This window comes from Pelodiscus sinensis, chromosome 4 (genome assembly GCF_049634645.1).
Source record: "Pelodiscus sinensis isolate JC-2024 chromosome 4, ASM4963464v1, whole genome shotgun sequence".
NCBI classification, from domain to species: Eukaryota; Metazoa; Chordata; order Testudines; family Trionychidae; genus Pelodiscus; species Pelodiscus sinensis.
Genome location: NC_134714.1, coordinates 134,495,151 through 134,520,287, shown reverse-complemented (window position 1 = coordinate 134,520,287; position 25,137 = coordinate 134,495,151). Strand labels below are relative to the sequence as shown.

The window sequence follows — 25,137 nt, the reverse complement described above, 5'->3', positions numbered from 1 at the left end:
CGGCAGCCCTGGCAGGGAAGGAGCGGCACAAGTGATCAAACTGGGGTAGACTGGCACAGAACCCCACAGCCATAGCAGATCCCTGTTCACTCCAGCCAAGGACAGTGCTGCCCACACAAAGAAAGGGGATTGACTCACTTTATTCCCCTAGCCCAGGGCTGTGTTAGCTTTGTGACCATTTCAAAGCACTTTTTATTAACACTTTCCATAGCTGCCAGCTTCCCTTAAAAATGAAACCAAACACAATCCACAAATCCCACCGGATCCTAGCCTGGGGCAGAGCCACGGGCAATCCTTGGTGGGAGGGGATGGCAGCACCGGTGTCCCTCCCACCATTTCATGGAGAGGTTAAAAAGCTTAAAAAGAATGTACACTGGAGATTCAACCCTCAGCTGCTCCCTCCAGCAGCCCCCTGCTGCCAGCAACAGGAACAGAGGCAGCACCAGGAAAGGGGGTGCTCTCTCCACAACCCAGCAGTGTAGAGAATAGGGTGGGGGTGTCAAGGGGACCATGTGGGGTAGTTACCCAGTGAGGGGCACTTCCTGCCCCAGGAATAATCAAGCTGAGGGCAGCTGGTTGTCTTTTAGTCCTGTCATTTCTGCTCAGCCACAGCATCCTCAAACATGCCTAGGAGGTTCCTAGGTTCAAAAGAGCAGCGCAGGCCTGCACACGGGGGGACGCTCTCCTCCCTTTCTTCCTCATCCTCCTCCTCAAAGGCCAGGGTGCGGCGGAGGCTGCCCCCATTGGGGGAGCCTGGGCTGCTTGGGGGAGACTCCAGGCTGATACGGCTCAGGTTGGGGCTGCCCTGAAGGGCTGAGGACCTAGGAGGGGGAACCAGGGTGGGATCAGGAAAGTGAAAGATGGAGACACCCTATGGGATTCCATCTAGCCCATCCCCACCCCGAGCAGAATTGTTCAACAGCAGAAATGCCCCATTTAGCTCTGGGAGGAGAGTAGGATCTAGTGAGTTAGAGGGGGGGAGGGGAGGTAGGAAGGGCTGCTGGGAGTCAAGACTCCTAGGCCCACTACCTAGTACACTGCACTCCCCTCCCACACCTGGGGAAAGCAGGAAGGGGTGGTGCCTGGAAGCCAGGACTCCTGGGCTGGTTCTCAAGTGTGCAGGAATAAAGGGAGAGGCCTACAGGATATGCTGCAGCCCTGCCTGATAGCCAGCATCTCACCTCTTCCTTCTGCTGCCAGTCTCTGGGGGCGAGGGGTGGCGTGGGGTGGATGTGCTGCCCACAGAGGGGTGCAGGTTCAACGGCGGGGAGCTTGGGGGCCTGTCAGGGAAGCAGAGGTGTGAGGGGGAGCCTCTGTGGGTGCAAGAGGGGCTGGCCCTGGGACTCAACATTCCCATGCATTCATCTTGAGTCCATCTCCCAACCACCATGCTCCCGCCACGCCACAAAGGGCCACCTTGGATATGTAATCCAGGGAGCTCCCCGACCCCTTAGAGGAACCTTTATGCACCTCCTTGTTCAGGAAAGCTAGGGTACTTTCCCACACCCCATCATCCCTATTACATCCTAAAGGGAGGAGCACATACCCCTGCCTTATGTCCACCTGTCCTGCTCATCTGGATTACTTTGTATTCCTAGCCTCCCCACAGCTTCCTCCTACATCCCTACCTGCCCCAGATACCATCCCCTGCATCTCATATTCTGCCCCCTGCATCTTCACACTCTCGGTCCCCCACCATGTTCCTATGCCCCTGTATTTGAGTTCATCCCATATACTCCCTGCATCCCAGAAATCCATTTCTGCGCTGGAGTGGACCATGGCTGTGGAGGGAGCAGTGCTGCCACTTACTGGAAGGGATTATCCCCACCCTCCATCTCCGCACTCACTTACTTGTCCTGTGATAACAGCTCCCCTGGACAGGTCTGGTTATGCCGCCCACAGATTCCCGATACCTCGAACACATCCTCTCCCAGGCTCCCGTCCTCCTCCTCTTCCTCCCAGTCACTGGAGAAGCTGCTGTCCAGCAGGGTAGCAAGTAGTGGGGAGCAGGGCGGGGTGACAGGCATGCTCCGATGCCAACTGGAGAGCCAGCGTGCTGGCAGGCAAAGAGTGTGCCACAGCCAGTGCACAAAGCTCCTAACACCCTGAGAGGAGGAGAGAGAAAGTGCAATAGGACTAAGGGGCACTGGCACAGCCAAGTAGGGGAGCCCACAGCTGGTCTAGTAGGGGGCTGTGGATTGGGACTGAAGCGTAACAGCCGAGTTGGAGGCTGCAGGACTGAAGTGCCCCCCGCTACCTAGGACTTACGTGGTATAATGAGGCAGCTCTTAAGAGTCCATCCTGCACCAGCAGAGTCAGCTTGCGCCACTTCTCCGTCTTGCGCATAAGGCTGGAGTTGAGCAGTGCCTCCACCGAGGGTCGGAGCCGGGGATCAGGCTCAAGCATGGCACCCAGCAGGACCCGCAGTTCCGAGGAAAGACCTGGGCCAGGGAGAGCCATCAGCAGTGCCCTCCACTGAGCCCCACCCATCTCCCTGCAGCAGAGCCCCCTAGTCACGTTACTTAAAGTTCTGCCTTATGTAACCACTACACCTGTATAACCCCTGAGGGCACACAGAGGTAACCCCTGAAGATACATCAACCCAGGTAGATATTTACCTAGTTTTAAAACAGGCTACATAAAAGCAGTAGTGATGTTAGTACAAACTAATATTTCATAGATTTGTTTATACTACCTTATACACTATACACTGAAACATGGCACACAATAGTTATATTCCAATTGATCTTAGAATTATATGGTAAAAATGAGAATGTAAACAATTTTTCAATAACAGCATGCCCACTTCTGCATTCTTACGTTTGATTTGGTAACTAAGTTGTTTTTAAGTGAGGTGAAATTTGGATGTACAGACAAATCAGACTCCTAAACGGAGTACGCAGTCTGAAAAGGCTGAGAGCCACTGCATTAGTCCCGCAATACTCAGACCTCGGTGGTTCAGCAGTCAAATTAGAATCAACATTACCCAGAAGAGCCACAGGAGATGAATTCATGGTTCATTTACTACAGTGCTATCCATTAAATACTGTTTAAATATGACAGGAGAAATATTTAGTTTTTACACTCATGTCCCCGCACCGAAACCTCCAATTTACAAACACCATGAGAATGGAGGTTGTTCATTAACTCTGAACAAAATAAAAAAAAACCTTAAATAATAGACTAGTAGCACCTTAAAAACTAACAAAACATGTAGATGGTATTCGTGGGCACAACCCACTTCTTCAGATGACAGAAGTATTAGAAGTCCAGATCCAAGAATAAATAAGGGAAGGGGAGGAAGAGAGAGAGAAAGAAAGAAAAAAAAAAAGAGCAAAAAGGAGGGGGGAAAGGAGAAAAAAATAAAGAGAGTGAGTAGATGGTTCAAATGGAGGTGCTAATTGGTCTTATCAGCCTGTTGTAACTATTTGAACCGTCTACTCCCTGTCTTATTTTTTTCTCTTTTCCCCCTCCTTTTTGCTCTTTTTTCCCCCCCCTCTCCCTTTCTCCCCTTCCCTTATTTATTCTTGGATCTGGACTTCTAATACTTCTGTCATCTGAAGAAGTGGGCTGTGCCCACGAATACCATCTACATGTTTTATTAGACTAGTAGCACCTTAAAAACTATTTGTTGTTTTAAGTTTTTCCAGTTACAGACTAACCTGGCTACCTCTCTGAGGCTTCTGAACAAAAGGTTATACTTGTTCTTTCAAAAGTTTACTACTGAACATTGACTTAATACGGTCTGAAACTTCACTAGGCACAAGAAAAATTGTTACATTCCCTTTAAGCACTTTACAACTAACACGCTACTGCATTTACTATTTTTGGGTCTCCAATGCTGCCTAATTGTGTACTTCTGGTTCCATATGAGGTATGTGATTTATGGGTCAGTTTGTTATAGGGATACGAACATGTACTCGTGTACACAATTGAACTAAAAGCCAATTTCAGCGGATTCCCAAGTGCGAAGTAGGGTCCCACTGGACACTGGGTAACCATCAGCAGAACCAGCAACTCCACCTGTGCCAAGAGAGGTGATCCCCACCCCTCCACTTACCAGCAGTGAATTCAGGGGGCAAGTAGCCCTGGCGGAGCTGCTGCCAGCCCTCCCCTCCATTTGGCAGCTCCATATTGCAGGCGATTTCCAGAATGGTCATGCCAAGGCTGAAAGAGAGATGTGCACATTGGGTCAGCTGGGAGCTGGCTTCCCAGGGTCCTCTGCTCTCTGGCACATCTGGGTGCCTGGCCTTGGAGCACATGGGGTGAGGGGATGGTAGTGGTCAAGGAAGGGGGTGCGTGGAGTGGAGGCCAGAAGATGGGTCTAGTAGTGGACAGAAGGATTGGGCTGGGAGTCAGACAGGACATCTGGGTTCTATCCCTGACTCTAGAGGCCCCACCTGAAGACATCAGCTGCCTCACTGTACTCCCCCCGCAGCAGCTCAGGTGCCATGTAGCGTGGGTCACCCTCCTGGGCATCACTCAGGTCTCCACGGTCCAACTCCAGCACCAGGCCAAAGTCGCCCAGTTTGCAGACGTGGCGCTCGGTGAGGAAGACATTGGCTGGCTTTATGTCCATGTGCAGTAGCCTGCAGGCATGCAGATGGCGCAGCGCCTGCAGCAGGTCCCAGAGGCAGGCCCGCACCTGGCCCTCAGGCAGCGGTCCATGTCCCTCACAATGCTGCAGCAGGCTGGCCGGGCATAGTTCCGTCTGGATGTACAGTTGGCCCCGCTCCTCCCAGGCCCGCACAAAGCTCACGCAGTTGGGATGGCGCCCCACTTGTTCATGCTTCCGCACCTCGGCCAGCTTGCGCTGTCGGTCGCCGGCTCCCCGGAATGGCTCCACTGAGCGCTTCACTGCGTACAGTCGCCCATCTTCCTTGCTGCGCACCTGTGAGGGAAGGTCAGCCATGGGGGACACAGATTCCCCCCAACAGATTACTTCCTTTCCCCACAAAATAACTCCATGCTCACCCTCCATGCTGCAAACCTGGGGGAGTCTGAATCAGCCACCAGGGGAACAGGCTCAGGATGAGTCATGCTCACCCCCCAGCTGGGATTAAGGATGTTAAAATGTGGAAAATCAGCTAACAGGTAGTGGATGGAATTTCCATTGACTACTTGATTAGTCAATTGGAGGGGGGACGGGGGGGGGGGAACGCTGCCCCCACTGTAGCTCTGCAGCAGGGTTAGCTCCCTGGGGCGGCATGAGCCAGGAGTAAGTAGTCCTTGCTTGTGCAATCCCGGGAGCTAAACCTGCTGTGGCTCTACCTTTTAAATGTCGTAAGAGCTGCCAGGCCCTTACTACATTTAAAAAGCAGAGGCGTAGCGTCTGGGACCAGGTGCAAGCCGGGACAGGTGATGCCTGGCTCGAGTCTGGTCCCCTGTGGTGCCTCTCCTTTCCCTGCGCTCTGCCTCAGCTTTCAAGGGGGCTCTTCCCTCCACTGGTTCCTTCTCCCCCAGCCCTTGCTGCCTAGGATAAAGGCAGCCGGCGGGAGGGGAAGCAACCAGTGGACAACTCGGCTAGTCGCTTATGTCCCTAGATGGGATCCCCTTAATTTCTGCATCTCTTAGCTAGAATTCCTCATCCCAGATGCCCCCAATTCCCACATCCCGTCCCCTGCTGGGATCTGCCACCTTAGCCCTCTTACCTTATACACCTCCCCAAAGGAGCCGCGCCCCAGCCGGCCCAGCAGCTGGAAGCACTGACTGAAGAAGGGCTCTCTGCGGGCAGGGTTGTAAAGGCGGCTATGTGGGGCCAGCGCCCGATCCTGGGAGCTGCGAAAGGAGACGCTGCGCGGCCGAGGTTGGCTCCAGGGCTGCGGTTGGCGGCTGGCAAAGACCCGGCTGACAGTGAGAGTGCCCTTGTGGCGTGGCCGGGGCGGGAGGGTGTAGCTGAGTGGCCGACCCGGCTTCTTCACTGAAAAGCTGCGCTCGGCCTCCCGGAAGAAGGCCGGCACGGGCACGGGCAGGGGCGTGCGGCTCAGCTGGGATTCGGTGCCCGCGTAGTCCAGGGGCAGCGGCATGGCTGGCTCTGCCAGGGGGAGACACTGCAGGGAGAAGAGGACAGCAGCTGGGGAGAGCACCAGGGGCTGGTTGGTGGCTGTGTCTCAAGGTCAGCACCCATTGGCATGGGCGAGGGGTGTGGGGAGGGCAGGATAGGCTCTGCAGGCCAGTCCCTTGGTATAAAAACAGGGTGGGGGACGCCCCGCACGGTCCCTGCCTTGGGCAAAGTGGGGGGCCCTGGCGGGCTGGGTACAGCGCGGGGAGGGGTTCAGCCAGGAAGACACAGGGGGCCAGCTTGGGGGAAAGGGGCTGGTGACAGGGGGGGTCAGTGATGGGGGCTAGCAGGGGGGCCAGTGGGGCAACCTGACACAGCAGGGGGCTCAGTGAAGGGGGGACCTAGCAGGGTGGGGGGGACTCAGTAATGGGGGGAACCCAGTGACGGAGGGGCTCTGCCAGCGGGGGGGGGGGGGTAAGTGACGGGGGGGGCAGCCCAGTGACGGGGGGGCTCTGACAGCGGGGGGGGGGGGTAAGTGACGGGGGGGGGCAGCCCAGTGACGGGGGGGCTCTGACAGCGGGGGGGGGTAAGTGACGGGGGGGGCAGCCCAGTGACGGGGGGGCTCTGACAGCAGGGGGGGGGTAAGTGACGGGGGGGGGCAGCCCAGTGACGGGGGGGCTCTGACAGCGGGGGGGTCAGTGACGGGGGGGCTCTGACAGCGGGGGGGGGTCAGTGACGGGGGGGCTCTGACAGCGGGGGGGGTCAGTGACGGGGGGGGTCGCCCAGTAGCGGGGGGGCTCTGACAGCGGGGGGGGGTCAGTGACGGGGGGGGGTCGCCCAGTAGCGGGGGGGCTCTGACAGCGGGGGGGGTCAGTGACGGGGGGGGTCGCCCAGTAGTGGGGGGGCTCTGACAGCGGGGGGGCCAGTGACGGGGGGGCCCAGTGACGGGGGGGCGGGTTTCTGACAGAGACGCAGTTGGGGGCGCTCGGCGTGGGCCCCCCAGCGCGAGAGAGCCCCCGGGGGGCGGGGCCAAGGGGCCTCACCTCCTCCCCGGTCCCCGCGGGGGGAGGGGGGAGCGCCGCGCTCGCTGGCCGCAAGTACCCGGATGTGGCGGGCTCCCCGCGCGCGCCCCGAGCCGGCCCAACCGCCGCTCCGTTTGGCGCCAAAACCGTCCGGCGCGGCGCGAGCCGCCAACCGTCCTCCCCCGCCTCACCACGTTAGCCAATCAGCGGCGGCGGCCCGGGGTGGCCCCGCCTCCCGCGCGCGTTCACCCCGCCCACCGCAGCCCGGCTCCGAGGGGCGGGGGGGGGAGCGCGGCCGAGACACGTTCCCGCCCACAATGCACCGCGGCAACCAAAGTGTGGCCAAGCTCCCCCCAACCCAGCCCCTTGCAGTAGCAGCCCCCCACCCCCCCTCAGGGCAGCCCCCTCCACTGCCACCCCCCTCTTCAGGGACAGCCCCCCCCAGGGATAGCGATTCCCTTCCCCCGCCTCACCCACATTCACCACCCTCGCCCCCACTCCTGTGGGGAGAACTCCCCAGAGCACGACCCCCAGGTGCCCCATGTCCAGGCCCCCCCCCCCCCCCGGCAAGCCAATGGGGGGGGGGAGTGAGGAGACAAGCTGCTTCGTCAGGTTGCATGGGGGGAGGGGCTGACCAATCACGGTTGGGTGTGGGGTGGGAATCCCTCCACTATGTCAGCTCCCCCAGAGAAAATCACCCCCCATCTCTCCTTGCCCGGGGCAAACAGGACTAGCCCCGCTTGCCTGGACGGCCCCCTGCCCATCCTTCCACAGAGACTCAGCTTTACTTTTTCTTAATGACGATTCTAGCACTATGATGGCGAAGAAAAGCTTCACAACGTGCCTGGAGAAGAGCCAGCCTCTGCCGGAGTGTGCGGAGAGCAAACGCCAATTGCCGTGGGAGGTGTGAACGACAGTGGAACTGGGACAGCGCGCAGGCGTACAGAGATCTCGAGACTTCAGCTTTGTGCGGGATCTTTATTGCAAGCGCTCCCACATCCCACTCTCTAGCTACAAACACATATTCTCTGCCTAGCCAGTAAAAGGGAGTTAACAACCGAGTCACCCCGCTCCGACCTTCCCGGTATTCCTGTACAGGCCTACCCTTAAAACCCCTCTCTCCTCGCTGGCCAAGCCCAAGAGGAAGGGAGGTCAGAAGGGTTGCAGCCTCACTTTCCAAACACATTACATTTACCAGTCACTGTTTGTTTTTCTGTTAAAAAGACAGATCTGTAGCCATTAAAAATAAAGAGAAAGAGACGATAATTTATCTCAGGAGAAATTCTTTGCTTTTTCAGCACCAGAAGCGGTAGGCTTCTGCCATCCTGTGGTGCGAAGTTCCCCAAGTGAAGGTCGGGGACTCAGCACTTCCCGGGAGGGCAGCGACCTGGCATAAAGAGAAGCATGAGGTCAGAGCTTCAAGAGAGCAGCACATCTTCAAGGGTGAGTGGAGACTAGTGCATCCACCCACACATGTGGGGATAGAGAGCTATTCCTTCCCAGAGCCCCTGCCTTCTCTTTCTCTAGATAACAGGGCATTGATTCTATATGGGATATACCATCATCCGTCTTACCTGGGCTGCGTTCCTCCTTACCCAAATACTGTACTCTTCCTGAAGTTCACCCTGCTGTGACATTTGCAGCCACTGCCCATGTCAAGCCCTTAGCCAAACTGCAGAGATTTGGCTCCTTTAGCTTGTGTCCTCCCCCAAGATAATCCCCTCCAAGAGTCATAGCTCTTCCCTGTTTCCAAGATTCACCCCCCACCAACACACATGCCTTCCCCAATTCTTACCTCTGTATCCATTCCCCAGAAAGCCGTTCAGCCCATACTTGGCCTCCTTGCTTCCTAGAAGCGGGTGGGAGCAGATGAGAATTGGTCACTGGCCATCCCCGTCTGCTACCCAAAGGAGAATGACTCTCTCTGGACAGCAGGGGAAGGCACAGGACACGCATGCAAGAGCAGTTTTGGTTGCATCACAAGACAATAGGATAAAATGTTGCGTCTCTCCCCCACTCCCCCCCACACACACTCCTACCATATGCTGCTGGGGAGAGTCCATAGCCTCCAGGAGCCTGCCCTGCTGTGAGTGGCCCGTATCCCCCTGCAACAGCGACAAGAGTTATCAGGAGGGGTGGAGTGGAGTGGGGCAGGAGCAATGGCTGTGGGGGGAGCTCCCAGCTCCCTCAGTCCCAGAAGCAAATGGTGCAGGGTGGGGATCTTACCAGCAGCCAGTCCGTTAGCCTGCAGATCCCCTCCGTTTGCATGTCCCAGTCCATTCCCGTTGCCTGCTGGGGGAGGGGGCAGGAAATTAGCACAGGAAGGGGCTTTGAGCCCCTGGGGATGAGTATACATGTGTCCAGAGGCAAGGGGGGACCCATGTGACTGGACAGCCCCTCACCATCTCTTACCATCCAGGGAACTGGGCCCAGCCTGTTGTGCCCTGTACATTAGTTGCCCTGCACCACCTGGAGGAGGAAACATGGTAGTGTTGGTGAGTGGAGATCTCAGCACAGGGACAGGAGATTGCACTGCCTACGGGCAGGGCGGGACGGTATGCTGGGAACCAAGGGAGCTGTCACTGCGGGAGGCTCCAGGATCTACTGGTAGATCCCAATCTACTGGTTGGTGACCACTGGTTTAGGCAAAGCAGGGTTGGCAAGGGGCATCCCAGCCCCCCGCCCACATCCCTGCACAGGGTGGGGGTGGGACGAAGATACTGGGCGGCATGGCACAGATTGCTGTGCACCGAGGCATGTGTGGATGTGCACTACCAATAGAAACACATGTAGGCGGCTGTGGGCACTCTGCCAGTCAGCTGGGCAGCATTTCAATGTTTTCTAGGAGGCCACCCAAGAGCACAGCTTACTGGGGACACTGCTGCTGCACCTGAAATAAATCTTCTGGGGGGGGGTGTCTGCCCTTCACACTTCCCTCTATAGCAACTCTATGGACAAGTTCACCCACCGTAGGAGCCCAGAGCCCTTACTCACACCTACCTCATTTCCCAGCACCATAGTCTCCCCCCAGACCAATGGGCATGGTCTCTTGGAACTGCCCATGGTCTGGGAGCTGGCCCAGGCCTACAGCATGGACAGGGTGTCAGGATGGGGGGCACACTCCTTTGCCCCTCCCTCAGCCAGCCAGTCCCCCGTACTGGGTTTGGATTGGAGCACAAGGCCCTGTGTCCCGTTTCCTACTTCCCAGAGCTAAGCAATTCCTGGCTCTGCGGTCAGAAGGACTCACCATATTTAGCAGCTGAGAGATCTGTGCTAAGGCTGGCAAAATGCCCTAAGTAGGTAGCCTGGGCACCTGGGGATGGAATAGATTAAGGCAGTTAGCTTGGCTTGTGCACCTCTGTTCCAACCCACAGCCCTGGATTCCCCCCACAGCTCGGCCAGAACCCCTCATTCCTGCCCTGCAGCCCCCTGCCAGCCCAGCCCTGCCCCGCCCCTCGCTCTCCTCCCTCTGTCACTGGGCACACCGTTGCCATATCCTGACTGGAGTCCGGCCCCAGGGTGACTGTTCCCTCCTGCACCGTAGCCTAGAAGAGAGATGGGAGATCAGACAGGCTCAGCCTGGATGTGGAGGGGGGGCGGGAAGTGAGGTACAATTTGTGGTCCTCTTACCATTCCTGTATCCTGGCTGTGCCCCATTGGCCAGGTATCCACCGCCTACTCCAGCGATTCCTACAGAGCAAAGAGAATCCAGATTGGGGTGCACTGCTCCAGCCCTGGCCTCTCCCAGTAAGGGGTGCTGTGGGGGGTGCCGTGGGGAGCAGGGTAAAAGTGCTAGCAGCGGGGGGGGGGAGCCCCTTCTACTCCAGCTCTGGCTCTCTCAGCAGGGGGTGCTGTGCTTAGCTCATGCCCCTTACCTTGTTGAGCTGTGGGGTAGCTGCCAACTCTGGGTCCTGCCCCATAACCTGTGGGGGGGAGATCCCAGAATGAGACCAACCTAGAGCACAGAAGAATCTGGCTTCTGCACTGTGGGCTCTGGCACTGGAGGCTGGAAGCATCGGGGCGGGGGGTGGAGAGGGAGGGGGCTAGCAGTGAGGGGGATGGTTAGCAGGGGGCTGTGGGTTTTGGAGGCAAGGATAGATAAATCTCTTTCAAACCCTTCAGGCTGCTCGGCAGGTGAGCTCCTCTCTGCCCAGGGAGGGGAGGGGGCATGGCAGTTGGGCTCACCTCAGGGTGCCAGTGGTGTGAGCAGTAGGGATCTCTAGACAGAAGGAGAAGAAACAGCTGGCGGGAGCGGGGGAAGAGGACAGCCTGCGGGGCACGTGAAGGGTGGAGACACTGGGGCAAAGGACAGAGATGGGGCCTGCACGGGGTATTACCAGCACTGGGGCCTTTGCCACCCCCCAAGGCCTGTGGGAGAGGAAACGCAGAGGCGTCAGCGTGCGTGGGAGGGGTGTAGTGCAGGGCGGGCCAGAGGGGTATGAATAGGGCAGTGGAGTCCAACTCACCTCCCAGGGGCAGTGCAGCGTGGAAGTACCCTGGAAAGATACACAGGGCGGCCCCTGAGTGCTGAGCACCGCCAGTATCCCCCCCACCTTTCCCAGCCGCGTGCAGAACCGCTTTATGTCCGCCGGCATTCGAAACGCAAACCTAGCCGTGGGGCGGCCCTGGAATTTCACCTGAGTGGCCGCACAAGCGCCCAGCTTCCAGGGACCCCTGCCCATAGCCCCTGCTGTCCCAGCCCTGTTCCCACAGCTCTGCCGGTGCCCCTCTGCTGACCAACAGCCCCTGCCCCCCACAGCTCTGCCGGTGCCCCTCTGCTGACCCACAGCCCCTGCCCCCCACAGCTCCGCCGGTGCCCCTCTGCTGACCCACAGCCCCTGCCCCCCACAGCTCCGCCGGTGCCCCTCTGCTGACCCACAGCCCCTGCCCCCCACAGCTCTGCCGGTGCCCCTCTGCTGACCCACAGCCCCTGCCCCCCACAGCTCCGCCGGTGCCCCTCTGCTGACCCACAGCCCCTGCCCCCCACAGCTCTGCCGGTGCCCCTCTGCTGACCCACAGCCCCTGCCCCCCACAGCTCCGCCAGTGCCCCTCTGCTGACCCACAGCCCCTGCCCCCCACAGCTCCGCCGGTGCCCCTCTGCTGACCCACAGCCCCTGCCCCCCACAGCTCTGCCGGTGCCCCTCTGCTGACCCACAGCCCCTGCCCCCCACAGCTCTGTCAGTGCCCCTCTGCTGACTCACAGCTTCCTGCCCCCCACAGCTCTGCCAGTGCCCCTCTGCTGACCCACAACCCCTACCCCCCACAGCTCTGTCAGTGCCCCTCTGCTGACTCACAGCTTCCTGCCCCCCACAGCTCTGCCGGTGCCCCTCTGCTGACCCACAGCCCCTGCCCCCCACAGCTCTGCCAGTGCCCCTCTGCTGACTCACAACCCCTACCCCCCACAGCTCTGCCGGTGCCCCTCTGCTGACTCACAGCTTCCTGCCCCCCACAGCTCTGCCGGTGCCCCTCTGCTGACCCACAGCCCCTGCCCCCCACAGCTCTGCCAGTGCCCCTCTGCTGACTCACAACCCCTACCCCCCACAGCTCTGTCAGTGCCCCTCTGCTGACTCACAGCTTCCTGCCCCCCACAGCTCTGTCAGTGCCCCTCTGCTAACCCACAACCCCTACCCCCCACAGCTCCGCCAGTGCCCCTCAGTGCTGACCCACAGCCCCTGCCCCCCACAGCTCTGCCAGTGCCCCTCAGTGCTGACCCATAGCCACTTAGTTTGCATTGGCTGGTTTTGTTTCACACCCTGGGCATAACCACCTAATGCTGGCAAGAGGAGACTGGGAATTTGAGGCCTCTGGGAAGGGAGTGGTGTGGAGTCAGGTTGTTAGAGCAGGGTGTCTGGGAGCCAGGACTCCTGGTTTCTCTGGGAGAGGAGTGGGGTCTAGTGGGTAGAGCAGAGGGGTAGTGCCATGGATACCCACGGCCCATCCCCGCTGGGCTGCAGACACAGATGTAGCCTTGCAGGGCCCCATGGCGCTCCCCCATCCAACTGCACATCTACCACCCAGCCCTCGGGCTCCGAGCCCTGCTGTCTCCATCCTGCAGCAGGGAGTTGTAGGGCCCAGCTAGCTCAGCCAGAGCTATTTTGAACAAGGCGCAGCTGCACTTTTGCTCCCGGGCAGTGGGCGCTGTGAGCAGAGTCCCTCCCAGGGGCCTGCGCGAGGGCACGGGGGTGTCGAAACCACTCCAGAGGGCGGCGCTGCGTGCCAGGGTCCAGGAGGCAGCCCCAGCCTGGGGGGGGGGCAGGTGTGGGGTGGGAGCCTGAGTTTGCCGCAGCCTGTCACTGCTGTACAGCGCCCTGCGGAGCTGTCTGTGCCTGTTCAGGGATCTGCAGAGAGGGGCAGGATGTCAGGACTTCGGGGGTCTAGCTCTGGCTGAGCCCCTGCCCCGTGCCTCAGTTTCCCCTCCCATCCTTGAGGCTCACTATGGCTGTCTGCTGGCTAACAGCCAGACGGGGTGGGCAGGGGGCTGCTGGGTTCGCTCTAGCCACAGTGCCCTGGGGTGTCTTTAGTGGTGCAGTCGCACAGGGGAGCAGCCCCCACCCAGCTCTGTGGGGAAAGCCAGGGCCCGCGCTTTGGAATCAGATCAGTCAGCGGGAAGGAGCCATGGACCCATGTGCCATGTCACCCAGGCTTGGGACCCCAAGGCAGTGAGGCCTGCAAAGGGGGTTCCTCCCCCAGTTGGTCCGGGGAAGGAGTGCGCGCCTACCTGCACCATAGCCTGCAGGGACGCCGTAGCCTGTGCAGAAAGGAGAGAGGAGTTAGAGCCAGATGGGGGGGGGGGGGTGCACAAGGCTGGAGAGGGGCCGGGGGTGTGGGAGTGTCAGGTGGCCTACAGCGCGGAGCTAACAGGGATCCCCTAAGTGCCACACTCCCCACAGGGGACTCCAGGGTTTCTACTCCTGTGCTCAGGAACTCAGAGAAGAGCCTTTGCTCTCAGTGGGGCAGATGACCCCACTTACCTGCTTTACCCAGCTTTATGCCTGCACCCGGTGCCACTCGAAACCCATTCTGAGCTCCTGCGGGGACCAGAAAAGAGAGGGCTTAGCTGGGAGTAGGGGCCCTGATGGGGCGGCCCCAGCTCTGCTGGGGTGGCAGGAGGCACGTCTTCTGCGATCCCACCGCCCCTCCTGACCCAGCCAGCCACTCTGGGAACCTCACAGGCAGCTCTCAATCACCCAGCCCCACGCCCAGGCCTCACCTAGTCCCAGCTGCAGTCCTTGGGGTCCATAGCCAGGGTGTGGTGCTGGAAGGGAGGAACAGAGACAAAGGTAGGATGCATCAAACACGCACTGTTTGCTGCAGGGGAATTGGCGCTAGCTGGTTAGAAGAGTGCAGGGAGGAGAGGCTGCGAGGCAGGACTCCTGGGTTCTGTCCCAGCTCTGGGGGCAAGGGGGGCTAGTGGTCAGAGCAGTGGGAGGCTGCGAGGCAGGACTCCTGGGTTCTGTCCCAGCTCTGGGGGCAAGGAGGGCTAGTGGTCAGAGCAGTGGGAGGCTGCGAGGCAGGACTCCTGGGTTCTGTCCCAGCTCTGGGGATAAGGGGGGCTAGTGGTCAGAGCAGTGGGAGGCTGCGAGGCAGGACTCCTGGGTTCTGTCCCAGCTCTGGGAGCAAGGGGGGCTAGTGGTCAGAGCAGCGGGAGGCTGTGAGCCAGGACTCCTGGGTTCTGTCCCGGCTCTGGGGATAAGGGGGGCTAGTGGTCAGAGCAGCCAGAGGCTGCGAGGCAGGACTCCTGGGTTCTGTCCCAGCTCTGGGAGCAAGGGGGGCTAGTGGTCAGAGCAGCGGGAGGCTGTGAGCCAGGACTCCTGGGTTCTGTCCCAGCTCTGGGGATAAGGGGGGCTAGTGGTCAGAGCAGCCGGAGGCTGCGAGGCAGGACTCCTGGGTTCTGTCCCAGCTCTGGGAGCAAGGGGGGCTAGTGGTCAGAGCAGCCGGAGGCTGCCAGGCAGGACTCCTGGGTTCTGTCCCAGCTCTGGGGATAAGGGGGGCTAGTGGTCAGAGCAGCCGGAGGCTGCGAGGCAGGACTCCTGGGTTCTGTCCCAGCTCTGGGAGCAAGGAGGGCTAGTGGTTAGAGCAGCAGGAGGCTGCGAGGCAGGACTCCTGGGTTCTAGCCCATTCCAAGAAAAGTGGGGTCTAGGATAGAGGCTGGTTGTCACCCGCCTGCCTTGGCTCCAGATGGTCCCAGTCCGGCTCCAGAGTGAACTCCCCCTGTTCCTGCAACCCAGACAGCACAGGGGTGAGCCAGTCCCTTGCGCCCCATTTCTATCCTGGTGGGAGACCATCCCCCTCCCCTGGGGAATTCTGGGTCCAGCTCAGCCAGAGCCTCCTGGGCAGCCCAGCCTTGTGCCCCCGTCTCTCCATGCATGCCCTGTGCCCTCTCCCTTCCAGTCTGCCCACTCGGGGACACCTTCCCCACAGTGCCTGACTGGGGTTCACTTACCCTGGATCAGCGATGGGAGGTAGAGACGCCCTAGGGCTCCATTTGCCTGCAGTTTCACTCCTGGGAGGGGGTGCAAAGGGGGGGTTGCCAGAAATGGGATATCCCTAGAGAAGCACATGGGGGGCTGGGGCCCACGGTGATCAGGGGATGCCAAGGGGCTGGGACCCCAGGGAGATGTGAAGGTTGAGGGTCCCTACAAGATATTGGGGGCAGAGGAGAGCACTGAGCTTGGGGGCGCTTTGGGGCAAGGACTCATGGGAGAGAACCCTGGTACCCTGGCTTCCAGCCCCATGTGCCCATCTGGGAGATGGGGCCCACATTTCTCTGGGGCAGTCCCTGCTCTGGCCTGGGGACTTCAGTGCAGAAGGGGACGTGCACCAGCCAGACACTTGTCCCCCCCCATCCCATGGGCTGGGGTCTCAGTGCCAGAGGCAGGGCGGGCAAGCATGGGGTGGCTGGTGACACCGCAGCTGGGACTCCTGGGTTCTATCCCTGGCTCCGGGAAGGGGCTGGAGGCTGGTGGGTGAGAGCCGGGACACCCTCCGGGCGGGCAGGCAGTCCAGTCTTGTCCCTGCCTCTGCCGGGGCTAGCCCCCCCCTGCTGCTCCCAAGTGTCCCCTCTCCCCCCACGACCTGCACTGCCCCACAGAGGCGGTGCAGTCAAATGAGGCAGCCCCAGCCCCCACCACTGTCCTGTCCCATCCCAGCGCAGCCCCCCAACCTGAATCCCATCAACCCCATATTCCCCCGCGCTGCTCACCCCCCTGCAGGCTGCCCCTGGCCAGGCACAGCAGCAGCAAAAGCAGCCCAGCGTGCAGAGTCCCAAGCCCCATGGCGATGTGAGCTCCCCTCAATCCCTGCTCCCCCTATATACCCATGGCCCCGCCTCCCCAGGGCAGGCCACACCCCCAGTGACTCACTGCCCGGAGCACCTGCAAGGAGAGGGCAGCAAGGGGCTGTTGTGAGAGACACATACCAATATAGACACGCAGCACCCCACTGGGACACACTCCCAGTGAAACACACTCACCCCGGCACCCCCACTGGGACATGCTCACAGTGACACACACAGCGATACACTCCCAGTAAAACACTCCCCACTGACACACTCACAGTGACACACACACAGCGATACACTCCCAGTAAAACACTCCCCACTGACACACACACAGCGATACACACACAGCGATACACTCCCAGTAAAACACTCCCCACTGGGACACACACACAGCGATACACACACAGCGATACACTCCCAGTAAAACACTCCCCACTGACACACTCACAGTGACACACACACAGCGATACACTCCCAGTAAAACACTCCCCACTGACACACTCGCAGTGACACACACAGAGCGATACACTCCCAGTAAAACACTCCCCACTGACACACTCACAGTGACACACACACAGCGATACACTCCCAGTAAAACACTCCCCACTGACACACTCACAGTGACACGCACACAGCGATACACTCCCAGTAAAACACTCCCCACTGGGACACACTCGCAGTGACACACACAGCGATACACTCCCAGTAAAACACTCCCCACTGGGACACACTCGCAGTGACACACACACAGCGATACACTCCCAGTAAAACACTCCCCACTGACACACTCACAGTGACACACACACAGCGATACACTCCCAGTAAAACACTCCCCACTGGGACACACACACAGCGATACACACACAGCGATACACTCCCAGTAAAACACTCCCCACTGACACACTCGCAGTGACACACACAGAGCGATACACTCCCAGTAAAACACTCCCCACTGACACACTCACAGTGACACACACACAGCGATACACTCCCAGTAAAACACTCCCCACTGACACACTCACAGTGACACACACACAGCGATACACTCCCAGTAAAACACTCCCCACTGACACACTCACAGTGACACACACACAGCGATACACTCCCAGTAAAACACTCCCCACTGGGACACACTCGCAGTGACACACACAGCGATACACTCCCAGTAAAACACTCCCCACTGGGACACACTCGCAGTGACACACACAGAGCGATACACTCCCAGTAAAACACTCCCCACTGACACACTCACAGTGACACACACACAGCGATACACTCCCAGTAAAACACTCCCCACTGGGACACACTCACAGTGACACACACACAGCGATACACTCCCAGTAAAACACTCCCCACTGACACACTCGCAGTGACACACACAGAGCGATACACTCCCAGTAAAACACTCCCCACTGACACACTCACAGTGACACACACACAGCGATACACTCCCAGTAAAACACTCCCCACTGACACACTCACAGTGACACACACACAGCGATACACTCCCAGTAAAACACTCCCCACTGTGACACACTCGCAGTGACACACACACAGCGATACACTCCCAGTAAAACACTCCCCACTGACACACTCACAGTGACACACACACAGCGATACACTCCCAGTAAAACACTCCCCACTGGGACACACTCGCAGTGACACACACACAGCGATACACTCCCAGTAAAACACTCCCCACTGGGACACACTCGCAGTGACACACACACAGCGATACACTCCCAGTAAAACACACTCACCCCGGCACCCCCACTGGGACATGCTCACAGTGACACACACACAGCGATACACTCCCAGTAAAACACTCCCCACTGACACACTCGCAGTGACACACACACACAGCGATACACTCCCAGTAAAACACCCCCCACTGTGACACACTCGCAGTGACACACACACAGCCATACACTCCCAGTAAAACACTCCCCACTGTGACACACTCACAGTGACACACACAGCGATACACTCCCAGTAAAACACTCCCCACTGTGACACACTCGCAGTGACACACACACAGCGATACACTCCCAGTAAAACACTCCCCACTGACACACTCGCAGTGACACACACACAGCGATACACTCCCAGTAAAACACTCCCCACTGTGACACACTCGCAGTGACACACACACAGCGATACACTCCCAGTAAAACACTCCCCACTGTGACACACTCGCAGTGACACACACACAGCGATACACTCCCAGTAAAACACTCCCCACTGTGACACACTCGCAGTGACACACACACACAGCGATACACTCCCAGTAAAACACCCCCCACTGTGACACACTCGCAGTGACACACACACAGCGATACACTCCCAGTAAAACACTCCCCACTGGGACACACTCGCAGTGACACACACAGCGATACACTCCCAGTAAAACACTCCCCACTGGGACACACTCGCAGTGACACACACACAGCGATACACTCCCAGTAAAACACTCCCCACTGACACACTCACAGTGACACACACACAGCGATACACTCCCAGTAAAACACTCCCCACTGGGACACACACACAGCGATACACACACAGCGATACACTCCCAGTAAAACACTCCCCACTGACACACTCGCAGTGACACACACAGAGCGATACACTCCCAGTAAAACACTCCCCACTGACACACTCACAGTGACACACACACAGCGATACACTCCCAGTAAAACACTCCCCACTGACACACTCACAGTGACACACACACAGCGATACACTCCCAGTAAAACACTCCCCACTGACACACTCACAGTGACACACACACAGCGATACACTCCCAGTAAAACACTCCCCACTGGGACACACTCGCAGTGACACACACAGCGATACACTCCCAGTAAAACACTCCCCACTGGGACACACTCGCAGTGACACACACAGAGCGATACACTCCCAGTAAAACACTCCCCACTGACACACTCACAGTGACACACACACAGCGATACACTCCCAGTAAAACACTCCCCACTGGGACACACTCACAGTGACACACACACAGCGATACACTCCCAGTAAAACACTCCCCACTGACACACTCGCAGTGACACACACAGAGCGATACACTCCCAGTAAAACACTCCCCACTGACACACTCACAGTGACACACACACAGCGATACACTCCCAGTAAAACACTCCCCACTGACACACTCACAGTGACACACACACAGCGATACACTCCCAGTAAAACACTCCCCACTGTGACACACTCGCAGTGACACACACACAGCGATACACTCCCAGTAAAACACTCCCCACTGACACACTCACAGTGACACACACACAGCGATACACTCCCAGTAAAACACTCCCCACTGGGACACACTCGCAGTGACACACACACAGCGATACACTCCCAGTAAAACACTCCCCACTGGGACACACTCGCAGTGACACACACACAGCGATACACTCCCAGTAAAACACACTCACCCCGGCACCCCCACTGGGACATGCTCACAGTGACACACACACAGCGATACACTCCCAGTAAAACACTCCCCACTGACACACTCGCAGTGACACACACACACAGCGATACACTCCCAGTAAAACACCCCCCACTGTGACACACTCGCAGTGACACACACACAGCCATACACTCCCAGTAAAACACTCCCCACTGTGACACACTCACAGTGACACACACAGCGATACACTCCCAGTAAAACACTCCCCACTGTGACACACTCGCAGTGACACACACACAGCGATACACTCCCAGTAAAACACTCCCCACTGACACACTCGCAGTGACACACACACAGCGATACACTCCCAGTAAAACACTCCCCACTGTGACACACTCGCAGTGACACACACACAGCGATACACTCCCAGTAAAACACTCCCCACTGTGACACACTCGCAGTGACACACACACAGCGATACACTCCCAGTAAAACACTCCCCACTGTGACACACTCGCAGTGACACACACACACAGCGATACACTCCCAGTAAAACACCCCCCACTGTGACACACTCGCAGTGACACACACACATAGCGATGCACTCCCAGTAAAACACCCCCCACTGTGACACACTCGCAGTGACACACACACATAGCGATGCACTCCCAGTAAAACACTCCCCACTGTGACACACTCACAGTGACACACACACAGCGATACACTCCCAGTAAAACACTCCCCACTGTGACACACTCGCAGTGACACACACACACAGCGATACAATCCCAGTAAAACACTCCCCACTGTGACACACTCAGTGACACACACACAGCGATACACTCCCAGTAAAACACTCCCCACTGGGACACACTCCCAGTAAAACACATTCACCCCGGCACCCCCACTGGGACATGCTCACAGTGACACACACACAGCGATACACTCCCAGTAAAACACTCCCCACTGTGACACACTCGCAGTGACACACACACAGCGATACAATCCCAGTAAAACACTCCCCACTGTGACACACTCAGTGACACACACACAGCGATACACTCCCAGTAAAACACTCCCCACTGGGACACACTCGCAGTGACACACACACAGCGATACACTCCCAGTAAAACACTCCCCACTGTGACACACTTGCAGTGACACACACAGCGATGCACTCCCAGTAAAACACTCCCCACTGTGACACACTTGCAGTGACACACACTCACCCCGGCAACCCTCACTGTGACACACTCGCAGTGACACACACACACAGCGATACACTCCCAGTAAAACACCCCCCACTGTGACACACTCGCAGTGACACACACACACTGACATCCACTGACTGTACATCACGCATGTACAGATGCTGAGATATTCACACTGTTACACAGATGCACCCACACAGTAGAATACACCCTGGCCTGACATGCATTAGGCCATACCCACATGCACCCTAAAATGTGTACAGCCTGATCTACATGGACACACAGACTGACACGCACCGTCCATGCATACCCACCCCCACACACACTGATATATGTACACACAACCATAGACGCACACACAGATCCACACACATCCATTCTTACCCACCCACACTCACACCCACACAGGCATGGACACCAACATGCAGTAGTACAGATACCCCGCACTGTGCCGGCACCATGCACTGGTGCACCAGCACCCCCCCCCCCCCCCACAGGCATGCACACAGTTCCAAGCAGTCACACAACACAGCTGGATCAGCCCCTCAAGCAGGGGGTGGCAGGGACACCCTCTCACACACACAAACCCTGTTAACTGCAGCTTGTTAAACATGGCTGTATGCTGTGTATCACTGCCGACTGCTGAGTGGGAGCTGGGCCTCAGGTGCTGTGTGCTTCTCCCAGCAGTGCCCTGGCAGCTGCTGCCGGCCGAGCCCCGCTGAGCGGCAGGATCATTTGCTCTGTCTGTGGTTGCTGTCCAAGGTAAACGCTGGGGCCCGGCCGGCCAGGAAAACATCCAGCCCTGCGGTGGGCAAATAGCCGTCCAGCCAGCGCCGCAGCGCGTCCAGCCCAGCTGGGTCTCAGGCGTCTGGACACCGGCGGCGGAGCTAAGTATGGGGGATAACGTGCTGGAGGGCGTGGGGGGCTGCCCTGGATCCTGCGCCAGGGGAGTCAGAGGGGATCCCCATGGGGAAATGGAATGGGTATGGATGTTGCAGTGCCCCCTGCTGGAAGGCCCATATATAGCATGGTGCCAGGCTGGGACATGGGGCAAGAACTCCTGGGGCACTGTGCCCCCAGCCCATGGGACAGGGACCCCTAGGGGCCCTGTACCCCCTAGCACCAGGTGAGGACATGGGGCAGGGACCCCCGGGGGCACACTGCTGGCAAATTTGCATGTAAGATGAGCTCCCTGACTATGGCGGCTGTCAGCGAACGTCATAGGGAGTGGGAGGGGGGCAGAGAAAGCGGCTCCCTCCTTGGGCCAGGGGATGAATGCCCCACTGCCACAGGCCCAGCAGTCCCCCACTCCCTGCCCCGGCTGAGCACCGGTACCGCAGCGCCCAGGGCCCTCTCCCGCCGTCGGGGGACAGGTCTCCCCTTGTGTCCCCACACACAAAGGCTCTGGAGAAATGCCCTGACCCCTGGAGCTGAGCATGAGGGGAAGAGACTGTGAGTGAGGGCCCCGGAGTCCTGCCCCACCCTCTCATCACACAGCTCCCTTTTCTTCCCCTCTCCTGTCCCGTTCCCCTGCCTGGCCCCAGCCTCAGACATCACAGTGCCCTGCCAAATTCTCTCCACTCACTGACTATTTGCCTTTCCCATCAGACTCTCTAGCTGGGGGGCGGGGGGGGCAGGACACTGTGGGGGTGACCCCAAGTGACCCTCTGCCCCATAAATCACAGGCCTCCTCTAAACACTGCCCTGCAGTATTTTACACCATGAGCATATGGGGTGTGGCAGCTGCTGAGAACCCAGGGGTCCTGGCTCTTAGCCCACCCCCCTCAACCCACTAGACCCCACGCCCCTCCCAATGGACCCAGGAGACCTGATCAGTGTCCCTGATGTCTGGGAGGCCACAGGGACCCCCACGCTCCCAGACCCGGCCCGTCTGGGACTCTCAACCCTTTGGAGGGGGCCCCAATACACTCAAGGCAGAGGATGTGTCGCTTGGCCGAAGGCTCCAGCACCACGCCCTGTCTGAGAGCAGAGCCCTGGCGGACCCTCGTGTGGGCTGCCTGTCTTCCGAGGGCTCGGCTCCCCCCGCCCTGCGGGCCCCCCACCCCCACCCCGCAGGCCCTGCCAGCCCAGCCTTGCTGGTACCCTCCCTTCTGCCCCCCGCCCTGCTGGCCCAGCCCTGCCGGTCCCCCAACACCCGCCCCGCAGGCCCTGCCGGCCCAGCCTTGCTGGTACCCTCCCTTCTGCCCCCCGCCCTGCTGACCCAGCCCTGCCGGTCCCCCAACACCCGCCCTGCAGCCCCTGCCAGCCCAGCCCTGCTGGTACCCTCCCTTCTGCCCCCCGCCCTGCCGGTCCCCCAACACCCGCCCTGCAGCCCCTGCCGGCCCAGCCCTGCTGGTAACCCTCACTTCGTCCCCTCAGCCCCTGCCAGTGCCCCCCACACCTGAACCACAGCCCCTGCCAGCCCAGCTCTTCCCCCAGCCCTGCTGGTGCCCTTCACTCCTGGCCCACAGTCCCCCCCAGCCCAGCCAGTCCCCTCAGCCCTGCCGGTCCCCTCACTCCCACCCCGCAGGCCCTGCCGGCCCAGCCCTTCCAGTACCCTCCCTTCCGCCCCCCGCCCTGCCAGCCCAGCCCTGCCGGTACCCCTCACTTCCTCCCCCCAGCCCTGCCGGTACCCCTCACTTCCTCCCCCCGCCCTGCCAGCCCAGCCCTGCCGGTACCCCTCACTTCCTCCCCTCAGCCCTGCCGGTACCCCTCACTTCCTCCCCCCAACCCCTGCCAGCCCAGCCCTGCCGGTATCCCTCACTTCCTCCCCCCAGCCCTGCCGGTACCCCTCACTTCCTCCCCCCAGCCCTGCCGGTATCCCTCACTTCCTCCCCCCAGCCCTGCCGGTACCCCTCACTTCCTCCCCCCAGCCCCTGCCAGCCCAGCCCTGCCAGTGCCCCTCACTTCCTCCCCCCAGCCTCTGCCAGCCCAGCCCTGCCAGTGCCCCTCACTTCCTCCCCCCCAGTCCCTGACAGTCCAGCCCTGCCGGTAACCCTCACTTCCTCCCCCCAGCCCCTGACAGTCCAGCCCTGCCCCCAGCTCTGCTGGTCCCCCCCCACTCCTGCCCCACAGGCCCTGCCAGCCCAGCCCTGCCAGTACCCCTCACTCCTGCCCCCCGGCCCCTGCCAAGCCAGCCCTGCTGGTCCCCCCTTTCCCACCCTGCAGCCCCTGCCAGCCCAGCCTTGCCAGTACCCCCCACTTCTGCCCCTTAGCCCCTGCCAACTCAGCCCTGCCCCTCCAGCCCTGCCAGTGCCCCCCACTCCCACCCCGCAGCCCTGCCAGCCCTGCCCTGCTCTCCAGCCCTGCCGGTGCCTCCCTCTCATCCACAGCTTCTGCCAGCCCAGCCCTGGGCTCCCCCATCTGTGCTGACCCACAGCCCCCAAAAGGTTAAGATCTCCAGGCTGATCCCAGCCCCTGCCCAGCTCTGAACTCAGCCATGCGATATTGACTTTGGGTGGTTTCTTGGCTTGGTGCAGTACATTTCCCTGGCTCCTGGCTCCGTGACTGGGCCTGGTGGACAAAGCTGCACTGGGCCATTTGCTTGAGGGTGGGGGGCACAAGTGGGAAGGAGGAGTCGGGGGGGGGGGGTGGAGGAGTCTCCCAGCCCTTTGTTCTCCTGCCAGGGTAGGGGGTGGCCCTGGGCTGGGAAGGAAGGCGCTCGCCGCAGTCCAGGCGAGACTGCAGGAACGGCTTGGGGGTTACTGCAGCGGTGGGGGGCACTGTGCCCTGAGCCCTGCCGCCCGGTGCTAGTGAGCACACCGTGGGGAGACAGGACGAGGGAGCGCGCTCTGTGCTGAGCTCCAGGGCACTGTTCCTGTCTCCCTATCTTACACATGGACTGTCCAGTGTCGTGGGGGACCCAGGGGCCCTGCTGTCCTGCCCTCCCCCTCACATCGACATGCCCAGTGTCCCCCTCCACTAAGTACTGGGAGTACATGATGCAGGAGAATTTAGATCCTGCTTTTCTGTTTCCCCACGTCGGCAGTGAACCAGGAACTGACTAACCCGTCTGCTGGCAAGCGTGGCCCTTAGCAGGTACCTGGGAGCAGGCCAGTGGGGGTGCGGGCTGGGAGTCGGCAGGCTCATGCAGGGGGAGAGGGAGGGCTGCCGGCTCCCAGTCCAAGAGCCCACGTGGGCTAGAAGCTGGCAGACCTCCACCCTCACTGCCGTTCCCCCCCCCCCCC

General features: G+C 59.6%; 2 protein-coding genes and 1 long non-coding RNA gene across 11 annotated transcripts; 1 reads left to right on the top strand and 2 right to left on the bottom strand.

Annotated features, from left to right (window-relative positions):
- Positions 1-124: 124 nt before the first annotated feature.
- Positions 125-7,232, bottom strand: PKMYT1 (protein kinase, membrane associated tyrosine/threonine 1). 3 transcript variants are annotated; one of them, XM_075928738.1, is made up of 8 exons: positions 7,103-7,232; positions 5,652-6,050; positions 4,401-4,891; positions 4,061-4,167; positions 2,269-2,441; positions 1,852-2,105; positions 1,182-1,280; positions 125-821 (listed from the first exon to the last, which is right to left on the bottom strand). In XM_075928738.1, the coding sequence occupies exons 2-8, from the start codon at positions 6,024-6,026 to the stop codon at positions 593-595; spliced, it is 1,728 nt and encodes a 575-aa protein (XP_075784853.1). In that variant the 5' UTR covers positions 6,027-6,050; positions 7,103-7,232; the 3' UTR covers positions 125-592. The 3 variants fall into 3 exon arrangements, with proteins under 3 accessions (XP_075784853.1, XP_075784852.1, XP_075784854.1); XM_075928737.1 differs by having other exon boundaries at positions 7,045-7,177; XM_075928739.1 differs by lacking the exon at positions 1,182-1,280 and having other exon boundaries at positions 7,045-7,177.
- Positions 7,232-25,137, top strand: LOC142829308 (uncharacterized). 3 transcript variants are annotated; one of them, XR_012903738.1, is made up of 5 exons: positions 7,232-7,359; positions 7,834-7,927; positions 8,322-8,466; positions 21,713-21,841; positions 24,939-25,137. It is a non-coding gene; the product is annotated as an uncharacterized LOC142829308 (long non-coding RNA). The 3 variants fall into 3 exon arrangements; XR_012903736.1 differs by having other exon boundaries at positions 21,638-21,841; XR_012903737.1 differs by having other exon boundaries at positions 21,635-21,841.
- On the bottom strand, positions 8,273-16,896 carry GREP1 (glycine rich extracellular protein 1). Of its 5 annotated transcripts, none has more exons than XM_025180076.2 (15): positions 16,226-16,894; positions 15,467-15,526; positions 14,234-14,278; positions 13,995-14,051; positions 13,742-13,771; positions 11,490-11,519; positions 10,899-10,946; positions 10,654-10,713; positions 10,509-10,568; positions 10,271-10,336; positions 9,436-9,492; positions 9,250-9,312; positions 9,063-9,128; positions 8,819-8,872; positions 8,273-8,410 (listed from the first exon to the last, which is right to left on the bottom strand). In XM_025180076.2, exons 1-15 carry the CDS (start codon positions 16,296-16,298, stop codon positions 8,385-8,387), a joined length of 795 nt encoding a protein of 264 aa, XP_025035861.2. In that variant the 5' UTR covers positions 16,299-16,894; the 3' UTR covers positions 8,273-8,384. The 5 variants fall into 5 exon arrangements, with proteins under 5 accessions (XP_025035861.2, XP_014424376.2, XP_014424379.2 ...); XM_014568890.2 differs by having other exon boundaries at positions 9,250-9,315; positions 16,226-16,877; XM_014568893.2 differs by lacking the exon at positions 10,509-10,568 and having other exon boundaries at positions 9,250-9,315; positions 16,226-16,893.

Coding starts and splice junctions, on each gene's coding strand:
- GREP1 (XM_014568890.2), bottom strand. CDS start 16,298: ATGGGGCTTGGGACTCTGCACGCTGGGCTGCTTTTGCTGCTGCTGTGC. Junction 9,493..10,270: donor TCTCTCAGCTGCTAAATATG/GTGAGTCCTTCT, acceptor TTCCTCCTCCAG/GTGGTGCAGGGCAACTAATG. Junction 9,129..9,249: donor GGCTAACGGACTGGCTGCTG/GTAAGATCCCCA, acceptor TCGCTGTTGCAG/GGGGATACGGGCCACTCACA.
- PKMYT1 (XM_075928738.1), bottom strand. CDS start 6,026: ATGCCGCTGCCCCTGGACTACGCGGGCACCGAATCCCAGCTGAGCCGC. Junction 1,281..1,851: donor GAGCTGTTATCACAGGACAA/GTAAGTGAGTGC, acceptor CTTCCCTGACAG/GCCCCCAAGCTCCCCGCCGT. Junction 822..1,181: donor ACTGGCAGCAGAAGGAAGAG/GTGAGATGCTGG, acceptor TCCCCCTCCTAG/GTCCTCAGCCCTTCAGGGCA.